This window comes from Dendropsophus ebraccatus, chromosome 12 (assembly GCF_027789765.1).
Source record: "Dendropsophus ebraccatus isolate aDenEbr1 chromosome 12, aDenEbr1.pat, whole genome shotgun sequence".
NCBI lineage: Eukaryota > Metazoa > Chordata > Amphibia > Anura > Hylidae > Dendropsophus > Dendropsophus ebraccatus.
In genome coordinates, this window is record NC_091465.1 from 68,215,597 (window position 1) to 68,236,496 (window position 20,900).

A 20,900-nucleotide genomic window follows, 5' to 3' on the forward strand; every position below is an offset into this window, starting at 1 on the left:
CAGGCTCGCTCTCTCTCTGTGTTGGGAGGATGATGGACTCAGAGGCTTCCTCTCTATGGGTGTGTGTGGGGAGGATGATGGACTCACAGGCTCTCTCTCTCTGTGTGTGTGGGGAGGATGATTGACTCACAGGCTTTCTCTGTGTGTGTGTGTGTGTGTGGAGGATGATGGACTCACAGGCTCTCTTTGTGTGTGTGGAGAGGATGATGGACTCACAGGCTTCCTCTGTGTGTGTGTGTGTGTGTGTGTAGGATGATGGACTCACAGGCTCTCTCTCTCTCTGTGTGGAGAGGATGATGGACTCACAGGCTTTCTGTGTGTGTGTGTGTGTGTGTGTGGAGGATGATGGACTCACAGGCTCTCTCTCTCTGTGTGGAGAGGATGATGGACTCACAGGCTCTGTGTGTGTGTGTGGGGGGGGGGGGATGATGTACTCACAGTCTCTCTCTGTGTGTGTGTGGAGAGGATGATGGACTCACAGGCTCTGTGTGTGTGTGTGTGTGGGTGGGGGGGATGATGTACTCACAGTCTCTCTCTGTGTGTGTGTGGAGAGGATGATGGACTCACAGGCTTTCAGTGTGTGTGTGGAGAGGATGATGGACTCACAGGCTCTGTGTGTGTGTGTGTGGAGAGGATGATGGACTCACAGGCTCTGTGTGTGTGTGTGTGGGGAGGATGATGGACTCACAGTCTCTCTCTGTGTGTGTGTGGAGAGGATGATGGACTCACAGGCTTTCTCTGTGTGTGTGTGTGTGTGTGTGTGTGTGTGTGGGGAGGATGATGGACTCACAGGCTCTCTCTCTGTGTGTGGAGAGGATGATGGACTCACAGGCTTTCTCTGTGTGTGTGTGGGGGGGGAGGATGATGTACTCACAGTCTCTGTGTGTGTGTGTGTGTGTGTGTGTGTGTGTGTGTGTGTGTGTGTGGAGAGGATGATGGACTCACAGGCTTTCTGTGTGTGTGTGGAGAGGATGATGGACTCACAGGCTTTGTCTGTGTGTGTGTGTGTGTGTGTGTGTGTGTGTGTGTGTGTGGAGGATGATGGACTCACAGTCTCTCTCTGTGTGTGGAGAGGATGATGGACTCACAGGCTTTCTCTGTGTGTGTGTGTGTGTGTGTGTGTGGGGAGGATGATGGACCCACAGGCTCTCTCTCTCTCTCTCTGTGGGGAGGATGATGGACTCACAGTCTCTGTGTGTGTGTGTGTGTGTGTGTGTGTGTGTGGAGAGGATGATGGACTCACAGGCTTTCTCTGTGTGTGTGTGTGTGTGTGTGTGTGTGTGTGGGGAGGATGATGGACTCACAGGCTCTCTCTCTCTCTGTGTGTGTGGAGAGGATGATGGACTCACAGGCTTCCTCTCTGTGTGTGTGTGTGTGTGGGGAGGATGATGGACTCACAGGCTCTCTCTCTCTCTGTGTGTGGAGAGGATGATGGACTCACAGGCTCTCTGTGTGTGTGTGTGTGGGGGGGGGGAGGATGATGGACTCACAGTCTCTCTCTCTGTGTGTGTGGGGAGGATGATGGACTCACAGGCTTTCTGTGTGTGTGTGGAGAGGATGATGGACTCACAGGCTTTCTGTGTGTGTGTGGAGAGGATGATGGACTCACAGGCTCTGTGTGTGTGTGTGTGTGGAGGATGATGGACTCACAGTCTCTCTCTCTGTGTGTGTGGAGAGGATGATGGACTCACAGGCTTTCTGTGTGTGTGTGTGGGGGGGGGGGAGGATGATGGACTCACAGGCTCTCTCTCTCTCTGTGGAGAGGATGATGGACTCACAGGCTTTCTCTGTGTGTGTGTGTGTGTGTGTGTGTGTGTGTGTGGGGAGGATGATGGACCCACAGGCTCTCTCTGTGTGGGGAGGATGATGGACTCACAGTCTCTGTGTGTGTGTGTGTGTGTGTGTGTGTGTGTGTGTGGAGAGGATGATGGACTCACAGGCTTTCTCTGTGTGTGTGTGGGGAGGATGATGGACTCACAGGCTCTCTCTCTCTCTGTGTGGAGAGGATGATGGACTCACAGGCTCTCTCTGTGTGTGGAGAGGATGATGGACTCACAGGCTTTCTCTGTGTGTGTGTGTGGGGGGGGATGATGTACTCACAGTCTGTCTGTGTGTGTGTGTGGAGAGGATGATGGACTCACAGGCTTTCTGTGTGTGTGTGGAGAGGATGATGGACTCACAGGCTTTCTGTGTGTGTGTGTGTGTGTGTGGGGAGGATGATGGACTCACAGTCTCTCTCTCTGTGTGTGTGTGGAGAGGATGATGGACTCACAGGCTTTGTGTGTGTGTGTGTGTGTGTGTGTGTGTGTGTGTGTGTGTGTGTGTGTGTGGAGGATGATGGACCCACAGGCTCTCTCTCTCTGTGTGGGGAGGATGATGGACTCACAGGCTCTCTCTCTCTGTGTGGAGAGGATGATGGACTCACAGGCTTTCTGTGTGTGTGTGTGGAGGATGATGGACTCACAGGCTCTCTCTCTGTGTGGGGAGGATGATGGACCCACAGGCTCTCTCTCTCTCTGTGGGGAGGATGATAGACCCACAGGCTCTCTCTCTCTCTGTGGGGAGGATGATAGACTCACAGGCTTCCTCTCTGTGTTATGGGAGGATGATGGACTCACAGACTTCCTCTCTATGTGTGGGGAGGATGATAGACTCACAGGAGCTCTCTCTGTGTGTGGGGAGGATGATAGACTCACAGGCTTCCTCTCTATGTGGGGGAGGATGATGGACTCACAGGCTTCCTCTCTGAAAGTGCAGCTAGCAGGACTCACAGGCTTCTCTATGAGTGTGCAAGAGAAGCAGGACCTCTATGATAGGGCAGGGGAAGCTGGACTTGCAGGCTCTATAGGTACCCTGGCAGAAAATATATGACAGGAAGATACAAATTCAAATGATAGAAAACCAAATACTCTGATCTCTGCATTCCCCACTTTATCCAATGCACAGCAGTGTTCCAAGATCTCTGATGGCAAGTACTTACTCAGAAGCACACTCTCAGCTTTAGTCTCCCCCAGAATGGGCTCAAATATCCTCAGAAGAGGTTTCGCCAATTGTTGCTCCAAATAATATTGAGTGTCAATTGGGATGTTATTTTCAAGCACATATATAGGATCCTGGAAACAACACAGAAAACCAAATTAGCAGTACAACCCAACTCAACAACAAAGAAAGTGTAAGAATTAACATATACTACCGACCACTATGGATTAGCTTAAAGGGATTCTACAAAACAAGAGTCTGTGGAGTCTCTGTTGCGAGTCTCAAAACACGGGATAGCCAGATATCTCTAGCCTGTTGCCACGGGGTGCCTCCATGATGGGGAGAGCACCACACCACCCTGATAAATAGCCCCTTAAGTCCCACTCAGTTGCGAGTATTGGAACATAAATAGGGAAACAACAGGGTGGCCCCTTTTTGTCAACTTCTAACTCAAGGTGCGAGTATTGTGACATGACAAGGGCTTGCCAAGGCAGGCATCCATCCACCAAGTGATCCACTAAAAGGGATTCTGTCAACTGCAGTTCAGGTTCCAAATTGCTGACACTGTTAGATAACTGTTAGGTCAAGGAGACACTTGGCACCTTTCATAGGTCTGTCTTTCCTTCCAGAATGTAGACAAAAGTTGCTATTCTTTGGAGCAGTGTGTCAAATAGGCGTTCCAGTGCCCTAGAAGTGCTAAAGGCTTTAACACCGCCCCGCTTTTTTTTCTTCTTCATACAGTATTTGATGTAGAACAGTTTTATATATACTTGCAATGCTCCATCATGGTTCTTAAAGCGGCTCTGTACCCACAATCTGTCCCCCCCCCCCCCCCAAACCACTTGTACCTTCAGATAGCTGCTTTTAATCCAAGATCTGTCCTGGGGTCCGTTCGGCAGGTGATGCAGTTATTGTCCTAAAAACAACTCTTAATCCTCGGCGCTGTGTCTAACGGCCGGGGCTTACATTTGTATATGCATTAGGCTGGCACCACCTCTCCGTCCTTCCTCCCCACCCTCCTCATCATTAGGAATGATCCAGGAACATTTACTGCTGTTTGAGCTTTGCACAGGTGTATTAACGATCTAGCCCATGTTCATTATACACACAGCTGGGGAATAGGAAGCAATCTGCCTGGAGCATTCCTAATGAGGAGGAGGGTGGGGAGGAAGGACAGAGAGGGTTTGCCAGCCTAATGCATATACAAATGTAAGCCCCGGCCCTTAGACACAGCGCTGCAAGATTAAAAGTTGTTTTTATGACAATAACTGCATCCCCTGCTGAACGGACCCCAGGACAGATCTTTGATTAAAAGCAACTATCCGAAGGTACAAGTGGTTTGGGGGGTCAGATTGTGGGTACAGAGTCGCTTTAAACTTCCTGAATTTTAAACTTTTTGGCTTCTTATTGCCACCACTAGGGGGTGCAATTTGTATTCCCCGCAGACAAATTCCCAGCTAGTGATGGCAACAGGGAGACTTTGTGTGTGTGTGCGTGAAAGGGGGAGGAAGGCAGTGCTTTCTATTAAAGAAACAACGTCCTCTTGCCTTATATGTTTTTGTTTTCTTTTTCAGAATTTCTGCTTCTGGTTTCTTAGAAATAATAAAATTACAACACTTCCATAATTTCATAACTATTATAATAAATTGATAAAATTATAGAAAAGTAAACCCTAAGGTAAAAGCATTGCAGATTGTCACAAAGGAACAGCTATGGACGTGTTATGAACCGGTAAACATTCTTTTAGTGATTTGATGTTATACATGTAGGTCTTTCATGTAAAATTTAATATACAATGTAGTTTTGTTTATTCTTCAGATACAAAAAAGTTATGTATATCCATAGGGAACTTGTCACTGGGTCTCAATCCCGCTATAAATAATATGAACTAGCACAATAAGTTAAACTACTAGATACCACTGGACAATATGCAGTCTCTGTGTGTTATATGACAAAATCTTTGGATGAGGGAGGGTGGGTGGGCATGCCCCCGGAACCCTATACTTGTATACATGGTGTATAACAATGAAATACACAGGAGTCAGTACCTGTTAAGGAGTTTTTATTAGGTTGATATGTCTGAATTTTAGATATGTTGTAATTATACACCTTGTCGTTATTATGCGTTTCGTTTTGAGAGGACTGGCGGTTGTGTTACTGCACTACCTCCCCTTGTTCCAGAGTAAAGTACGCCTCATGTCAATGCTATTCTGTTGAAAACTACTATAACCACATTCCATAACTTTGTATGGGCCCTATTACAAGGCCTGATATTAAGGAACAGAAGCAGATGATCACTCCTGGTTTTCCGCTCGCTGTCTGAGCTATTACATGCAAAGACAGCAAGAGGGCGGGGTGGGGGTGCGGGGGTGCCATGGGGAGCCGCAGGAGGGGTTGCCCAGATGATCCTTAGATCGGGTGGCCCTCAGAAGAGAGCGGCAGTTCAAAGAGGCGGTTTCAAGTGTCAAAGGGCCATTTCTAAAGCTCTAAAGTGCTGAGGGTTGAAGCATCTCCTTATTCCCCCTCCTATACATGACCCTGCTTGACTGGGTGAGCTGGAAGCCAGGCCATGATCCCAAATCTTGTACATGTGCACAATTTGTATGAACAGTGCAGCAATGAGATCTGGAAACAGAGCTCAGCACTGGAATCTAAGCCCTGCTTGGCAATCAAGAATGATCAGGGATGGGATAGGGAGCAAGGAGGCATTTCAGCCCTATGCACTTCAGGGGCTAAGCAATGTCACTTTACCATTTAGAACCAGAGAATAAAAACATTTTTTCTACGTTCTGGAAGCACAGACAGATATATGAAAGGTACCATGTGACTCCTTTACCTAACAGGGTCAGGGTTAACTCACATTAAACAATCAGCTGGTTTTGCTATAGTGATGCTCATTTGGAAAACATTTTCTCCTAATAGAACAACAAGTGGCTAACAAGTATAACAATGTCCGGATGGATTCAGAAACCGGTATTGTAGCAAGAATCACAGTAATAAAAGGTTTCACCCAGATTAACAATTTACTGTTATAATGTAAGGCCACATAATACTCTGGGTCGAAAAGGAGAAAAAAAGTAGTCAACATTAGGGATCGGGAACTACTTAAAGGGGGTTTCTTCTTCTTAAACATTTATGACATATGTGCAGAATATACTATACATTGTCTGATAGGTTGTTGTTTTAGGGATATCAGGAAAAAGGGTTGTCCTGACATCTGCAAGGATAGATATTAGGGCAGAGATGGGAAACCATCGGCCCTGCAGCTGTTGCAAAACTACAATTCCCATTATGCCTGGAAGCCAAACATAAAGCTTTGGCTGTCCAGGCATGATGGGAATTGTAGTTTTGCAACAGCTGTAGGGCCGATGGTTCCCCCATTCCTGTATTAGGGGCATCTGGGTAAAGAGTGGTGGAGGCACTGAGGTCTATGAGAGTTAGGGAGCCAAAGGCATTATCACAGCTACCCAGAATGCACTTCCTGTATATGACATCTGTACTGAATAAATGGAGATGGTAGGTACAGTAAGTTGTTGCTATGGCCGTACTCGCTTCATTCACGGAATATACATCACTTGTAAACCTAAATTTGTATATTTTCCCTGTGCTATTACTGTTGCAATAGGGGGCAATGTACTGCAAAACTTTAACTCCCAGCATGCCATGACAGATAAAGGATCCGGGGCAGGGGGCTGGGGCGGAGACGACATTTCCAAAGAAATACTGTATGACGTAAGGAAATGGAAGCACCTACTTTCCCAACTGTTGACATAGGACAGGTGCACTATATATTCAGCTTTCAGGGGGAATTTCGGTCCCTTTATATGGCACAGTCTCAGAAGCATCATTGTTTCGGAAGAACTTATCTCAAAAGCAACGGGAACTGACAAAAGTTTATAAGATTGGATTTTACCGTTGAATGCCCTTTGTTGTGGTGTTGGTATTAAAGAAAATCTGTCATTTAGTACATGGGATACATAATGAATACTCAATTCACTCCAAAACAGTCCCTCTATAATAAGACAATTGGGGAAACAGGGCACACAATAGGGCTTGTGCCTCTCAATGACTAAGCTCAGTTAATAGAGAGATTGCAGAAGTTGGAAGCCAGACAACAACCTCTGGTCCCTGGTGACAGGGAACCACTTTCTCTGCCAGGCCAACCTCTGTAGAAAAATACTCAAAAAGCAGAAGTGCAACCTGTTTGTAAAACCACTCTCTCCTAAGGTGCACCTGAGCCCTGGAAGGTGTGTCCCCGCCAACCCTTTCACTCACAAGCTAAAGACAAAAAGCCTGTGCAAAGGTAGACCAGATCCTGATAGATAGCACATAGGATGCTGGACTTTATATACATGGGCTTCTGAGGCTTAAAGGGACAATGACGCTTCAGTATACACTTCATATTGATTGCTAATAATAGGCAGCTCTGGGGGAAGCCACATGCAAATAACCCAGAGCATCTGGAGAGTGGCAGATATCATGGTAGAAATGGGAGCGGAGATACTTTGTTCGTCTTTGCTTACTGATATACCTCTGTTTTTAAATCAAATCAACTAACATCAGAAAGTTATACAGATGTGAGAATTACTTCTATTTAAAAATCTCAAGTCTTCCAGTACTTATGAGCAGCTGTATGCCCTGCAGGAAGTGGTGTATTCTCTCCAGTCTGACACAGTGCTCTCTGCTGCCACCTCTGTCCGTGTCAGGAACTGTCCAGAGCAGTAGCAAATCCCCATAAGTATCTTGTGCTCTGGACAGTTCCTGACATGAACAGAGGTGGCAGCAGAGAGCAGTGTGTCAGACTGGAAAGAATACACCACTTCCTGCAGGACATACAGCAGCTACTAGAAGACTGGAAATTTTTAAATAGAAGTAATTCCCAAATCTGTAAAACTTTCTGGCACCATTTGTTCTGATTTTCTTTCCTCCAAAGTACCCCTTTATGTGTTATGCCTACATCAAAACACAAGCTTAAAGGGGTTATCCCGGCTTAAAAAAACATGGCAGCTTCCTTCCAAATACACCACCACACCTATGTACAGGTTACGTGTTGTACTGCACCTCAGTTCCACAAAAGTGAATGGGGTTGAGCTGCAATACCACATACAACCTGTAAATATCAGCCATGTCTTTTTAATTCTTCACCATGGGTCTTAAAATTTTTATCAATAAAATTGTACATTCATGGAAAAGGAACCACTTAATATAGACCTTAAAGGGGTATTCCAGTGATTTTTTTTTTTTCTTTGAAATCAACTGGTGTAAGAAAGTGATACAGATTTGTAATTTCTATTTCTCAAAACTTTCAGTACGTATCAGCTGCTGCATGTCCTGCAGAAAGTGCTCTATTGTTTCAGTCTGACACTGTGCACTCTGTTGCCACCTCTGTTGTCCATGTCAGGAACTGTCCAGAGCAGGAGAGGTTTTGTATGAGGATTTGCTACTGATCTGGACAGTTCCTGACATGGACAGAGGTGGCAGCAGAGAGCACAGTGTACAACACACCACTTCCTTCAGGTCACACAGCAGCTGATAAGTACTGGAAATTAAAAATCTGCATAAAAGTTCTTACACCAGTTGACTTGAAAGAAAAACATTATCACTTTTTAAGTAGTATTGTCAATTCAAAAAAACTTAGCATGTTGTCAAAATTTTAGACCACATAAGGTCTTAGATCCCCTGCGTTTGTGAGTTATAGTCTATGGAGTGCATCAGATCGATTAGGTGGTTGGACAGGAAGTGAGGTGTGGCAGGTCTCAGGACTCAGACCCAATGTACAAACCCAAGGGCTCCTTGTAAATGCACTTGGGTGGCAAACAGCTTATTTACTGCAAAGGGATTGTCAGAGACTCCACTAATAGATGAATAGAACAGTGGACACAAAAGCACCTTATGGCTCCATTCACAATAGACCTTCAGGTACCCCTTTTCTTGAAAGTGCTACATTCCAGCGGACAGTTCCAGAGCAATCACACATTTATAAATGCTATTAATCACCCAATTCCTTTTAAAGGAGAAATCTCGTGAAATTTTTTATTAAAGTATTGTATTGTCCCCCAAATGTTATACAAATCCCTAATATACACTTATTACGGGAAATGCACATAAAGTGTTTTTTTCCCTGCACTTACTACTGCATCAAGGCTTCACTTCCTGGATAAAATGGTGATGTCACGACTCGATTCCCAGAGCTGTGCGGGCTGTGGCTGCAGGAGAGGATGATGGCAGAGGGACACAGGGCACTGGAGGGACACTGAGCATCCCCCTGCCATCATCCTCTCCAGCAGCCACAGCCCACACAGCTCTGGGAGTCGAGTCGTGACATCACCATTTTATCCAGGAAATGAAGCCTTGATGCAGTAGTAAGCGCAGGGAAAAAAAGCACTTTATAAGCATTTCCCGTAATAAGTGTATATTGGTAAGTTGTATAACTTTTGGGGAGTAATACAATACTTTAATAAAAAATTTCGCCAGACTTCTCCTTTAAGACGGTAACACATGTTAGAGAAGAGTCAGCTAAATCCACTTATTTCAGCAGGACTACCAAATGTTTACAGAGGCCTCAAAAGGGTAAAAGTGGGGGGAGGGTTGGTGTTAGGCATGCTGGATTTCCACTGCTTGAGCCTTTCACCTTGGAGATAAGATGCTTCCAGAGCAATCTAGCATTAGCTTTTCCTGGTCAGGATACATGTACACTCAGCTGAAAGGAGCATGCTTACACACAGAGGAATTGGGAAATGAGCTAACAACAACTATCTTATGTAAATTGCCTGCCAAGGAGTTTATTCAGAATTTTTTTTTAACTCTCTACAGTTAATTACGAGTGGCTGAAGTTGGATGCAGCCCTAGGGAGATATGGAAAACATGTTTTCCAGGCAGTCTTAGGACTGCGTCCAACTTCTTCGGCCACCGGTAATCAAATGCTGAGAGTTTGGGTTCAGACAGACCAGAGAGTGCTTGAGGTTCGCTCATTGATGAAGGCTGCATAAAATGGGAAAAATCGGCAAACATTTGTTCAAAGTAAGAAACCTAAAACCTTTAAAAATAAGGTCTGACAAAACAAAGCCACGGTAAGGGCCAGTTCACACTGAGGAAACACGGCGTAATTCAGCGGCGAATCCTGCCGTGCTCAGTGTCCTGCTTTGAGCGAATGGGAGAGCACACGCTCATCCGCTTCCTCTTCTCTCCTCTCAAAGAATGAATATGTTAGTTCTTTGAGCGGAGAGGAGAGGGAGCGGACGAGCGCACGCCCTCTCCATTCACTTACAGCAGCACACTGAGCACAGTGTGAACTGGCTCTAATAGGGAACTGCGGGTGATATCAGTAGCCGAATGATGATGATGGAATAGACAGCTATCTAATAATAGCTTTTGTTTTATAATTTCCTTTATTCATCTCTTACCTCAGATTTCATATACGCAGCCACTCCCTTGGCGGCCCCAATGATCACATAGGGGACTCGGTCTCCTAAGTTAGGGGCGCTGCCTGGATCTCTCTTTCGCATTCTGTGCAAACAAAACCAGACAGTGTGGTCAGAGGAATAAGTCACATGAAACAACTAGCAGACACATGCCACGTGTAAACTGTATACAACCTCAGAAAGAAATCATGTAGGGCAAGTCTTAAAGGGGAAATCCATTTGCAAATGTAAAATCCATATCGAAAACTGAAGCAACACTGCAAAAGTTAAATCTTGTGTGTACAGCTCCTATGGGTCCCGAAGGGCCATATTACAATCAGCTGCCGGCTGCACATCCCCAATTTCTTGCCAGCCTATCAATGTTATTAAGGATCAGACTACACAGGGTTCATTTGTAGTCTGTTACCATGGAGAAACATAGATCTGCACAGCACAGGAGCTATGGACACACACATAAGAGCTTTTTTTTTTTTTTTTTACAAAGACCATATATATTTAGTTAGCATGCTGGAACAATAAAAAATGGTCATGAAGAGTATGATTAAAGGGGTATTCCGCTCAAACATAACTTTTGATACGTTGCGGCCCATGGTGAGACTAACAATTCCTTCCAAACTTATCTATTCAGTCTCGTTTCCCCAGTTCCTAGCTGCTGTTGAAGCAGCATAAAGTGTGCTTTTCCGAGTTGCTGCTGCTTTCTGAAGACACAAAAATCTGCATGTGAGCCTCTCTGTCTGTCTCCCTCTCCTCCCCCCTCCCTTCTGAGACAGCTGATGTAAACTAGTCGCTGACTAGCATTATCTGCAACATTGTAGCTTCTTTGTAATGCTTCCCGGTATTACAAAGAAGCTACAAAGTTTCAGATAAAGCCAGTCAGGAACTTGTTTACATCAGGCGTCTCAGAAGAGAGGGGGAGCCAGAGAGAAAGGCTCACCCCCAGATTTTTGTGTTTTCAGTAGAAATCAGCAGCCCAGAACTGGGGGACGGAGACAAAATAGATAATAAAAAGTATGTAATGAAGTGTTTGTCTCGCCAAGGGTAGCAACATATCAAAAGTTATGTTTGATTGGAATACCCAATCAATACCTGGCCCGAAGGTGAAATATACACGGGAACATGTGGATACTTTACTGTAGAACCTGTCACAAAATGAAAAAGTAATCGTCCGCCATATTAAACAGTGACAAGCCCCTGAAAATCATTTGAGTCAAAACACAGCTGGCCCAGTGCGGCAGGGGTTTTAGCAAGTTATGTCTTGTAAACCTGGTAGATGACATTAGTGGTGGAGCATATATGTGAAACCATGACGTCGGTATTCGAGACACTGGGCACTGTATTAGCTGCTCAGTCTTATGCTGGCACAGTTAGCCTTCTGCATATGGATTCCCAAGGGAACCCATTAACGGCAGGCAACGGAGCGCAAAGCATCATAACGCGATGGTCTCCACCCACACAGACACATCGGAGGTGGGCGGGAAAGGAAAGGTGCTCAAGGTACTTGCCGTACCACAAGGGAGGGGGCTGAGACACCTGGTCAGCCCCGGCTGAGGACTCTGCTCAGCAATCTGTAAACCATAGAAAATGAACAGGAAGAGCAAGCAATTTCCTTCATGTCTTGGGGGAGCCACCGTTTAACTGCAGGAGCTGCTATAACCTTAGTAAAATCTGTACTGTGTACACCATATAGTTCACATGCACAAAAAAAAATGTTATTTAACTAGTAGACAAACTAAAGAAGGATAAGGATGTAAACCCGAACGAGGACAGAAACAGAGATTATAACCTCTGTACCGCACTACGGAACAGGTCAGTGCTATATAAAAGGAAATTAGAATACAATATACACAGCAATTAGCAGACTATATGTGTAGGAATACACAAACTTTTATAACTGACCATTCAATGTCATTCAGATTTGTACTAAGTTTGTGCTCAGTATTTGAGATGTCCATATGTATTCCCAATATGATCTAGAAAACATGATGCACAATGCTCCCCAGCCAATAGACATCGGGATACAGTAAAATATCAATACAGCGATTAACAGTTCACCTAACAGAACGGGGTTCCTATGAAGGTAACGCAAGACCAGGAACTAACGCAACTGAGTGAGTCTGTGAGTCGGCACATGCACCTCGCGCAATGTTACAGACAAGTAATAAAGTAATAAAATGAAAGAAATGGAAAAGCAACAATAAACACAAGACAATATTGTATCCAAAAGGGGATAATATACAATGTTAGGTTATAGATAGTTATAGATCGATTACTCCAGGCAGGGAGAAGCCACTGGGGACCCCCCATTGACTTGATGGCTCAGGAAGCATGAAAGATTACAGGTTCCCTATAAAGGCCGCAATACACTTTCAATAACCGAAAAAGGCCGCCAGTTATCTCTCCCGCCCACCACCCCGGAACGTTTGGCCCCGCTGAGTGTTACTGTGTTATCTTTAGGGACGGTAGGGGTAGGCGACAATGAGCGCTCTCACTGCGGCTTATCTCTCTTTGAACAAAGGGGTCCCCTATCATCACCAACATGGGGTTCTAGATTACCCCATACACGCTATACCAACTGCCGAATCCGTTATGAGCGGCGGGTTCAGTGGACATTAAAGGGAATAGGTTTCTTTTTTTTTTTAATGATAAAATAAGCGCTTTATTTAATTTTTATTTTATTTTTACATGTGGTATCACTGCTATAGAACAATGTGATATCTGCACAGGGGGCTGCCATGTCCTATATCGTCCGTGTATTTTGACATTTCACGATACAGACGCTAAACGGATTTCTAACTTTCTTTATCTGATGCTCTGGTGCTCCAAATTCCCTGTATTGACTAATAGATGAATAATAGTATTCTGGGGGCCTGTCACTGCCACTAGGCGGGAGATTGGAGCTTAAAGGGGTCATCCAGGATTAGAAAAAGCATGACTACTTCCTTCCAGAAACAACTGTCCTCAGTTTGGGTTTTGCAGCTCAGTTCCATTAAAGTCAATGGCGCCAAAATGTAATACCGCACACAACCTGAGGGCAGGGGTGGTGCTGTTTTTGTAAGAAAGTAGCTGTGCTTTTTCTAAACTTGGATAACCCCTTTAATACTTGTCATCCTACAATGTTGCCTATGCAGAGGACTATATCAATTAAAAAAAGGGGGGGGGGGGAGCAACTGCATAAAGCATACAGTATCTTAAAAACTAATACAATGCAAAGAGATTTTATGTATATTATGCTTAATATCATCTATTTAACAGAACAAAAACATTCCTGCAGGATAACTGAGAAGGTTTGATGTATAATAAAACAATACGCTCCAAATAAGTAAAATGCAAAGTTGTGTGACATTTTCTGTATGTTTCATTGTGTGCCGTTTCTGACTGTACTGCAGGTGAGATGATCAGGACACAAAGTCTCCCCCAGCTCTCAGACACCAGGATGGCGATATCAACTACAGCTACTTTCACGCTCTGCGGTCACCAGAACTTTACTCAAGGGAAATATTGTGTAGCTGCTGCTCAAGTGGACAGAAAAGTTTTATCTGTTTTCGATTCATAGTCAGGGACTGATGAAGCCAGACAAGTACGGTGGTCAGCTATTTCCATCAGCCTCATAGGGTCTAAACGGTGCTGCACTGAGCATGCTCGACCACCACACCATTCAAAGGCTTTCTCACTGCAGCTGTGTAATAAAGACGGATGGAGGACTCGGGGCCCCCAGTCCAGTCACTGGTCAGGGTCTCAATCGCCACCTATCAGGTGTAGAGATGATAAACACAATGTGGGAAAGCCACATCATCTAAAGGTTTTGTGTTTTTTTTTAAATAGATATTTAACATTTTAAAAAGGTAAAATATCACCTGAAATGCCTCCTGTTACTTTCCAATCTCTGCAAAAGCAGTTCCCATAATAGGTTTTCCTTAAGAGAACCCTTTAAAAAGCAGTAAAGGCAGTGTACAATGAAGCTTCCTGCCCTGAATCAGGGGACATACCTCTTATTTTGGTCTGTCACTCCACCGCTGAGATATAAACATGAGAAGATTTATGCAAATTAGGAGATGAAGTCAACAGAGTGTCACCTGGGCTGCAAAAGTGCGTTGCTGGGCTTTTGCAGCCTAAGGAACACTCCATGGGCTTAAAGCGAATCTGTACCGGCATGTAGCCATCCCTAAACCACCGGTACCGCTTTGTAGAGGTCCTCACACCGTGTCCTGTTCGGGGGGTCAGCCTCTCTCACTGTGCTGGTACTTTTTCTACTGCGACGCGGGGAGTCAATCTCGCGTGGCCTAGAGCATTCTTGCCCTAGGTTTGCAGTGCTAGTAGAGATTAGCTTTAATCTCCTAATTTGCATAAATCTTCTAAAGCTTATATCTCAGTGCTGGAGAAACAGATTTAAATAAGAGTTATATATCTTGAGTCAGAGTAAGAAGCCCTATTGTAAACTGGCTTTTCTTTAGTCATTAAAAATGCTGACAGGTCCACTTTAAATGTAACCTGTCAGCAACTTTTCCAAAGTGCCGCTGCTGGCAGTGTGATGTGGTTGATTTAATAGGTACCTATAATTTGCACAGCAGGATACAGTTTAAATTACAATTACAATGCAAGTCTATGGGGCTTCCGACAATTCTGTATACAACTTACTTTCTAGTGGACTACAGGCCTGCTGGGAGTTTAAAACTGTATGCTGTTGTGTGACCCAAATGAGACACACATACTATACACAAGTATAAAAGGGTATTAAAGTGGACCTGAGTAATATATTTTTAGATTATAACCTGTGTTTGCTGCTTGTGCTGTATGTAAATGTATCTGGAGTCATTGGGACGTTAATCAGCAGCTCTAGATGTCAACTCTCTGCAGTCACCTATCCAACAGCTGTAAGCACGCCTCCTGGCTGATGACTGACAGCCCTCTCTGTCTCAGTCTTATAGTGGGGGGTTATTTGTCTATCCATCTAAGTGCAATTGCTTTTCTGGCAAGGAACAAGGTTCCCTAAGAAAGATTATCATGGCCCATAGTGTCCTTACTTCTTTGCTTCGTCTTTCATTCCAGAGATGAAGGCGTTTTACCATTCGGTTACCTATCTGTACATTTTAATGAATCGTTAGATGGACGGGAACTTTACTGCAAAAAATGGGGTAATGGGGTGCGAGAAAGCGTGAACCTGGTGCCCATCTGATAATTCAGTGAAAAACATAAGCAGTCTTTGATATAGTAAAAAACTCTTTATCTCAGCAATAAAAGGGGGATGGTAGCAAGAAAGTTAACATATCAATGGAATCAGGGCACTCAAGGCTAACCGGCAATGTAAGTATTGTTTCGTTTTTGAAACATAACTTAGGCCCATTATTCCTATTGTGACAAAGTAAAGAAAACTTTAGTTAAAAAAAAAAAGTTTGACCACCCTTCAGCTGTTGTACATGGCATCATTTAGGCTTAAAAGGCTTTTCCCATCATACAAAGTGATGTCATACAGTTTAGCTAGGATAGGTCTTGCTTTGTCATCAGGGGATCAGTCAGTCAGAATAAGATCAGATGTTAGCTATGCAGGGAATGGTGCCATTCACTTGAATGAGGCTGTGCTGCTAATTCTCTACACAGTGGGAAGCTGGGAGCTAAACCAGCAATACAACCCCTTCGTTCTCAGGTTTCAGCAGATTCTAGTAATCAGTGATTGTGTGAGATAGGAATAACCCTTTACACAAGACGCAGACATCTCTTAAAAAGGTGATTTAAAACGTCTCTTTCCCATAGGGGATATATTGAGGTAGTCTATAATAGTCTGGGCCCTGATATAAATTTGCTATCAAGGTGATCAATGTCTATCGCCATCTGATGGTCAGTCTATCATGAAATATTTCAGGAGATGAATGAATGATCTGCACATACTGCAGATAATAGTGAGATCATTGACTGGAAGTGATGGCAGCTCCTCCTCACAAGACGACAGGAGGTTTTCTAATTACTTGTCTCACAGAGTAAAAAAAAATAAAACCTGCTGAGCTCACAAATGACAGGAGACTGATATTGGGCAATGTGTGGCCGGCATCTAGAGGGTCACAGGAAGTCGGTGTCTTTTTTTCCACACTCTCCTCCCCCACCTCCTCCTTCCACACTAGGCACCAGACACAGCTGCTCAGGGTGGGACAAGCTATTTCTGCGTTTCCCCTCAGTCACGGATCAGCGCGCGCAGGCAGTGTTACAAGCAGGCTGAACATTATAAATTTTTTATTTTTTTGAAGGGGGGGGGGGTGGTAGAGTAATGGAAGAATACAGCTCCTCAATGACAATGGAAACTTCAGTTACTGTAAATATATTGATATATGGCAGAATTTACAATATCTGGTGCTGCACTACACCCATGCATCCACTGCAACAGGCTGCATGCCTCCATGGTATATACCTGCATCACTTCCAGCAGACAATTCCCCTCTCTACCAGAATGATATTGTAAGATCCCGGTGCCATCTCTTACCTCTCCGCCAGCTCCACGTGAGCCTGTTTTCCTGCATACTCATCTGCAGTACGGGTCAGCTCTTTGGTGATAACCAGCTGTGAGATGTCTATTCGATTACAAAGTAAATCAGAGATCACATCCTTGGCGTGTTCTACAGCTCCCATTGGGTCCCTACAAGTTAAAGGGAAAAAAAAGTTAAATGGGTTATTCCATGCTTACAAAAACATGGTTACTCTCTTCCAGAAATCGCACCTCTGTTGTCCTCAGTTTGGGTGTGATACTACAGCTCAGTTCCATTGAAGTGGATGGAGCTGAATTGTAATACCTAAGGGTACTATTATACGGGCCGATGAAGGCCTGATAATAAATTTAAACGAGCGCCGATCTGCTCGTTTACAGGGCCTATTACACGGCGCGATAATCGTTTAACAAGGGCGGCAGGGACATTGTTACCGATATCCTTGCAGCCTTTGTTTAAATTTTATACATTACCTGTCCAGGCTGCAGGGCTCCTCTTGTTCTGTGCTTCTCCCTGGGTCCACGCGCTCCAGCTTCAGCTGACAGGCCGCTGCAGTCCTGGCAAGTGATTGGCTGAGCGGCATGTCAGCTGAGACAGGCCGCTCTGAAGCCGGAGTGCCGGAGCTCTGAAGCCCAGGGAGAAGCCCTGCAGCCTGGATAGGTAATGTATAAAGTTTAAAACAAAGGCTTCTTTGCATACCGTCAGCGCCGGCCACACACCATTATTACACCTAGCGATGCGCGGTCGGCGCCCGACAATTATAGGTCAGAACCTATATCAACGATCAGCCGATGACAACGATCATTGGCTGATCATTGTCTTTATTACACGGAACGATAATCGGCCAGATAGGGCCGATTCGGCCGATTATCGTTCCGTGTAATAGTACCCTAACACAACCTGAAAGCAGTAATGGCACTGTTTTTTGCAAGAAAGTAGCTGTTTTTTTCTCTAACACCTTTAAAGAGCTAGTATACCAGAGAAAACCAAAGATATTTCAATCTTTATTATTAAAACATTCCAGACATAAAAAACATGATTATAAAGGTGTAAATAGTATGACCTTATCATCCACCCCAACATACGTTTCACATAGTAGATGCTTCCTCAGAGGAAGTGAGCGACACATTAGTGATGCGGTCTGGGTAGCAATCTGTTTACATCTTATTGTTGACATGGGTCGGATAATGGGCTTAGTGCAATAGGTTATACCTGTTTTGTTACATATATACTTCCCATATGTATGGCTTTAGACTAGCATTTACTTGATGGTCATACTATTTACACCTTGTTTTTTTATGTCTGGAAGGTTTTAACAATAAAAATTGGAATATTTGTGGTGATTGGTGTCCATATTTACTCTGGTATGTATGTTATTGGTGGGTTTCCTAATTGAGACTGTGATTGTACGTGCATTGGTATTGAAAATTTATAGGATACGTATCAATTTTGTTAAAATGGAGCTATAGTGTATAACAGAATTGTAATGGAGTCTACGGAACTTCCGGCAATTATGTCTATTGGAAGTTCCATAGATCCCATTACAAGTCCATCTACTGCTACATCACAGTGAAAGCGGAGATAAAGGGGCAGAGAGCGCACTGCAAAGTGCTTCTGCCTCCTCCTTTTAGCAATTAGCGGTGGTCTCCGTACCCGGACCCCACCTATATAAACCTATGACATGTCATAAGGACAAGTTTGTTTATATGATAGTTACGCTTTAAATGTGTTTTTTTTTAAGGAAGGTACATGCAAACATACATAAAGAATATGTATATTGCTCCAATACAGGTAAAATAAAAATTAAGTAACTTTGCAAATGGTTTTTACACATAACCGGGGTAGGCTTATGAAACATGGTGTAAAGTGAAACTGGCTCAGTTGCCCCTAGCAACCAACCAGATTCCACCTTTCATTTTCCATAGACTGTGAGGAATGAAAGGTGGAATCTGATTGGTTGCTAGGGGCAACTGAGCCAGTTTCACTTTACACCATGTTTGATAAATCTTCCCCACCGTGTTTTGTCTCCAGCTGCACCTTAGACCTATGTGTAACCATGGTAACAGACTACAAACCCTCTGTAGACTGATCTTGCAGTCATAAGTCCTTCTTCCCATTTATGCCAAAAGAAAAAAAGAGGGCACAGGGAGTAACATGAGAAGGACTGCATAAGAGATAAATAAATTCATTGTGCAAAGTTTCCTCACTCTTTTTATTTCCGATGCAATGGAGGAATAATAAAGAGGAATTGCAAAAGTGCACACTTTGGCCACTTTATCATCATGTATTGCTACGTACAGCAATCTTGCAAAAATCAGAGGGTGTGGATACATGATAACAGGCAGGAAATATAAGGATTACTTTAAGTGTGCCTTGTAAATTTTTTTTATAATCAGGCTAAAAATACAGGACTAGCCAGATATCCCTCCGGGAAGGACCCAGCCAAGGGGCAGCTCCTGTTAGGAAACCACCAAAACCACCATATTAAGTGGCCCTATAAGTCAATGTAATGACAAGGGATAAACCAAGGCTAGGTAACCATCCACATACAGCTGTTTTGGGGTGTTGCCCCTCATCAGTGTGGAGAAGGATTCTGGCTAGGTGGGAGCAATGCCTAGTAGAGCCATAAGAGAAACAGATTGCTGAACTCAGGGAGACCAGCCAAACGACAACACTGCCGGCTGCTAGTGAATGCGTTCAATGCAGTGAAGTCCTAGGTGCATTGCCCCCTGGGAAACATGAATATGCAAAAGAAGAGCCCATGGAGCCTCATTGAAGAGTCTCAAAATACAGGACTAGCCAGATATCCCTCTGGGAAGGACCTGCTGTATGTGGATGGATACCTAGCCTTGGTTTATCCCTTGTCAATACATTGACTTATAGGGCCACTTAATATGGTGGTTTTGGTGGTTTCCTAACAGGAGCTGCCCCTTGGCCGGGTCCTTCCCGGAGGGATATCTGGCTAGTCCTGTGTTTTGAGACTCTTCAGTGAGGCTTCACGGGCTCTTCTTTTGCATATTCATGTTTCCCAGGGGGAATTGAGCGCTTTCACTAGCAGGCGGCAGTGTTGTCGTTTGGCTGGTCTCCCTGATTTCAGCAATCTGTTTCTCTTATATCAGGCTAAAAAACAGCTGTAAATCCCATCATGAAGAGTCATAAAAGGAAATGTTAATTTCAAGGTAATTTAAAGATAGTATAGTATAGATTGTATAGGGTAAATCTCTGTCCCTTGTATCTACAGAGCAGGGTGCTGGCTGGCTAGTAAAGAAAGGATTATGGGATGGGCTCTAATATGCAGAGCAGCTCTCCATCAGAAAGAAGTGGGCTTGCTCCTGATGTCACCTAGTGGAAGAAGCATGCAAGTCTTCCTTCTGGAGGAGATTCTGGCTTGGTAAATATCTCCTGTCATGTCTCAAAGCACTTTAAAGAGGAATTATCAGGAGGTTAGACAAATCTAACCTTTTGATAGCTCCCTATAGTGCCGAGAACGTTGAGAAGGAAGGTATTGTGTTACCTTCCTCCTCGGTGCCGCTCCTGCGCTGTTAGTTGGGGTAAACTCTGCTCCAGAGCACCCTTAGGAGCACTGCTGCCTCATCCAGCCCGCCCCCTCCACTGATTATCATTATCACAGTGGAGCACTGCATGGCCTATAAGAGTCCACACACCTTCCCCATTATTTTATAGTAATACTTTCTAACATAAAACAAAGATTGGTTTACAGGATTGATCAGAGGGGACATACCTATATTTCAGCCATTAATCTACCTATTTCTAGTATGTAAGTCTGACACCAGATATTGCTACAGCTGTCCATACACGAACAGTAAATCAATAGACAATACAATGTGTATTAGTCTATGGATCAAAAAAGGGAATTGAACACTCTCGATCCTTGGAGAGATATCGCTGTCATAAGTGTCTGGCACAGGCTTATTGCCCCCTTTCCATTAAGACTATAAATGACTATTAAGATTATCATGACCAACTGTCAGTGCTCGTTTATGGGAGGTTGTGGGAGAATTTCTGACAG

The 20,900-nt window shown here is 44.3% G+C and overlaps 1 protein-coding gene across 1 annotated transcript in view; it reads right to left on the bottom strand.

Annotated features, from left to right (window-relative positions):
• The window catches only part of POLD1 (DNA polymerase delta 1, catalytic subunit), a 75,591-nt gene that overhangs the window by 23,656 nt on the left and 31,035 nt on the right, over positions 1-20,900 (bottom strand). The window contains exons 21-23 of the mRNA XM_069948006.1: positions 16,870-17,022; positions 10,383-10,485; positions 2,981-3,113 (exon numbers count right to left, since the gene is read on the bottom strand). Coding sequence (XP_069804107.1) covers positions 2,981-3,113; positions 10,383-10,485; positions 16,870-17,022 — 389 coding nt within the window. The remainder of the gene's footprint in view (positions 1-2,980; positions 3,114-10,382; positions 10,486-16,869; positions 17,023-20,900) is intronic.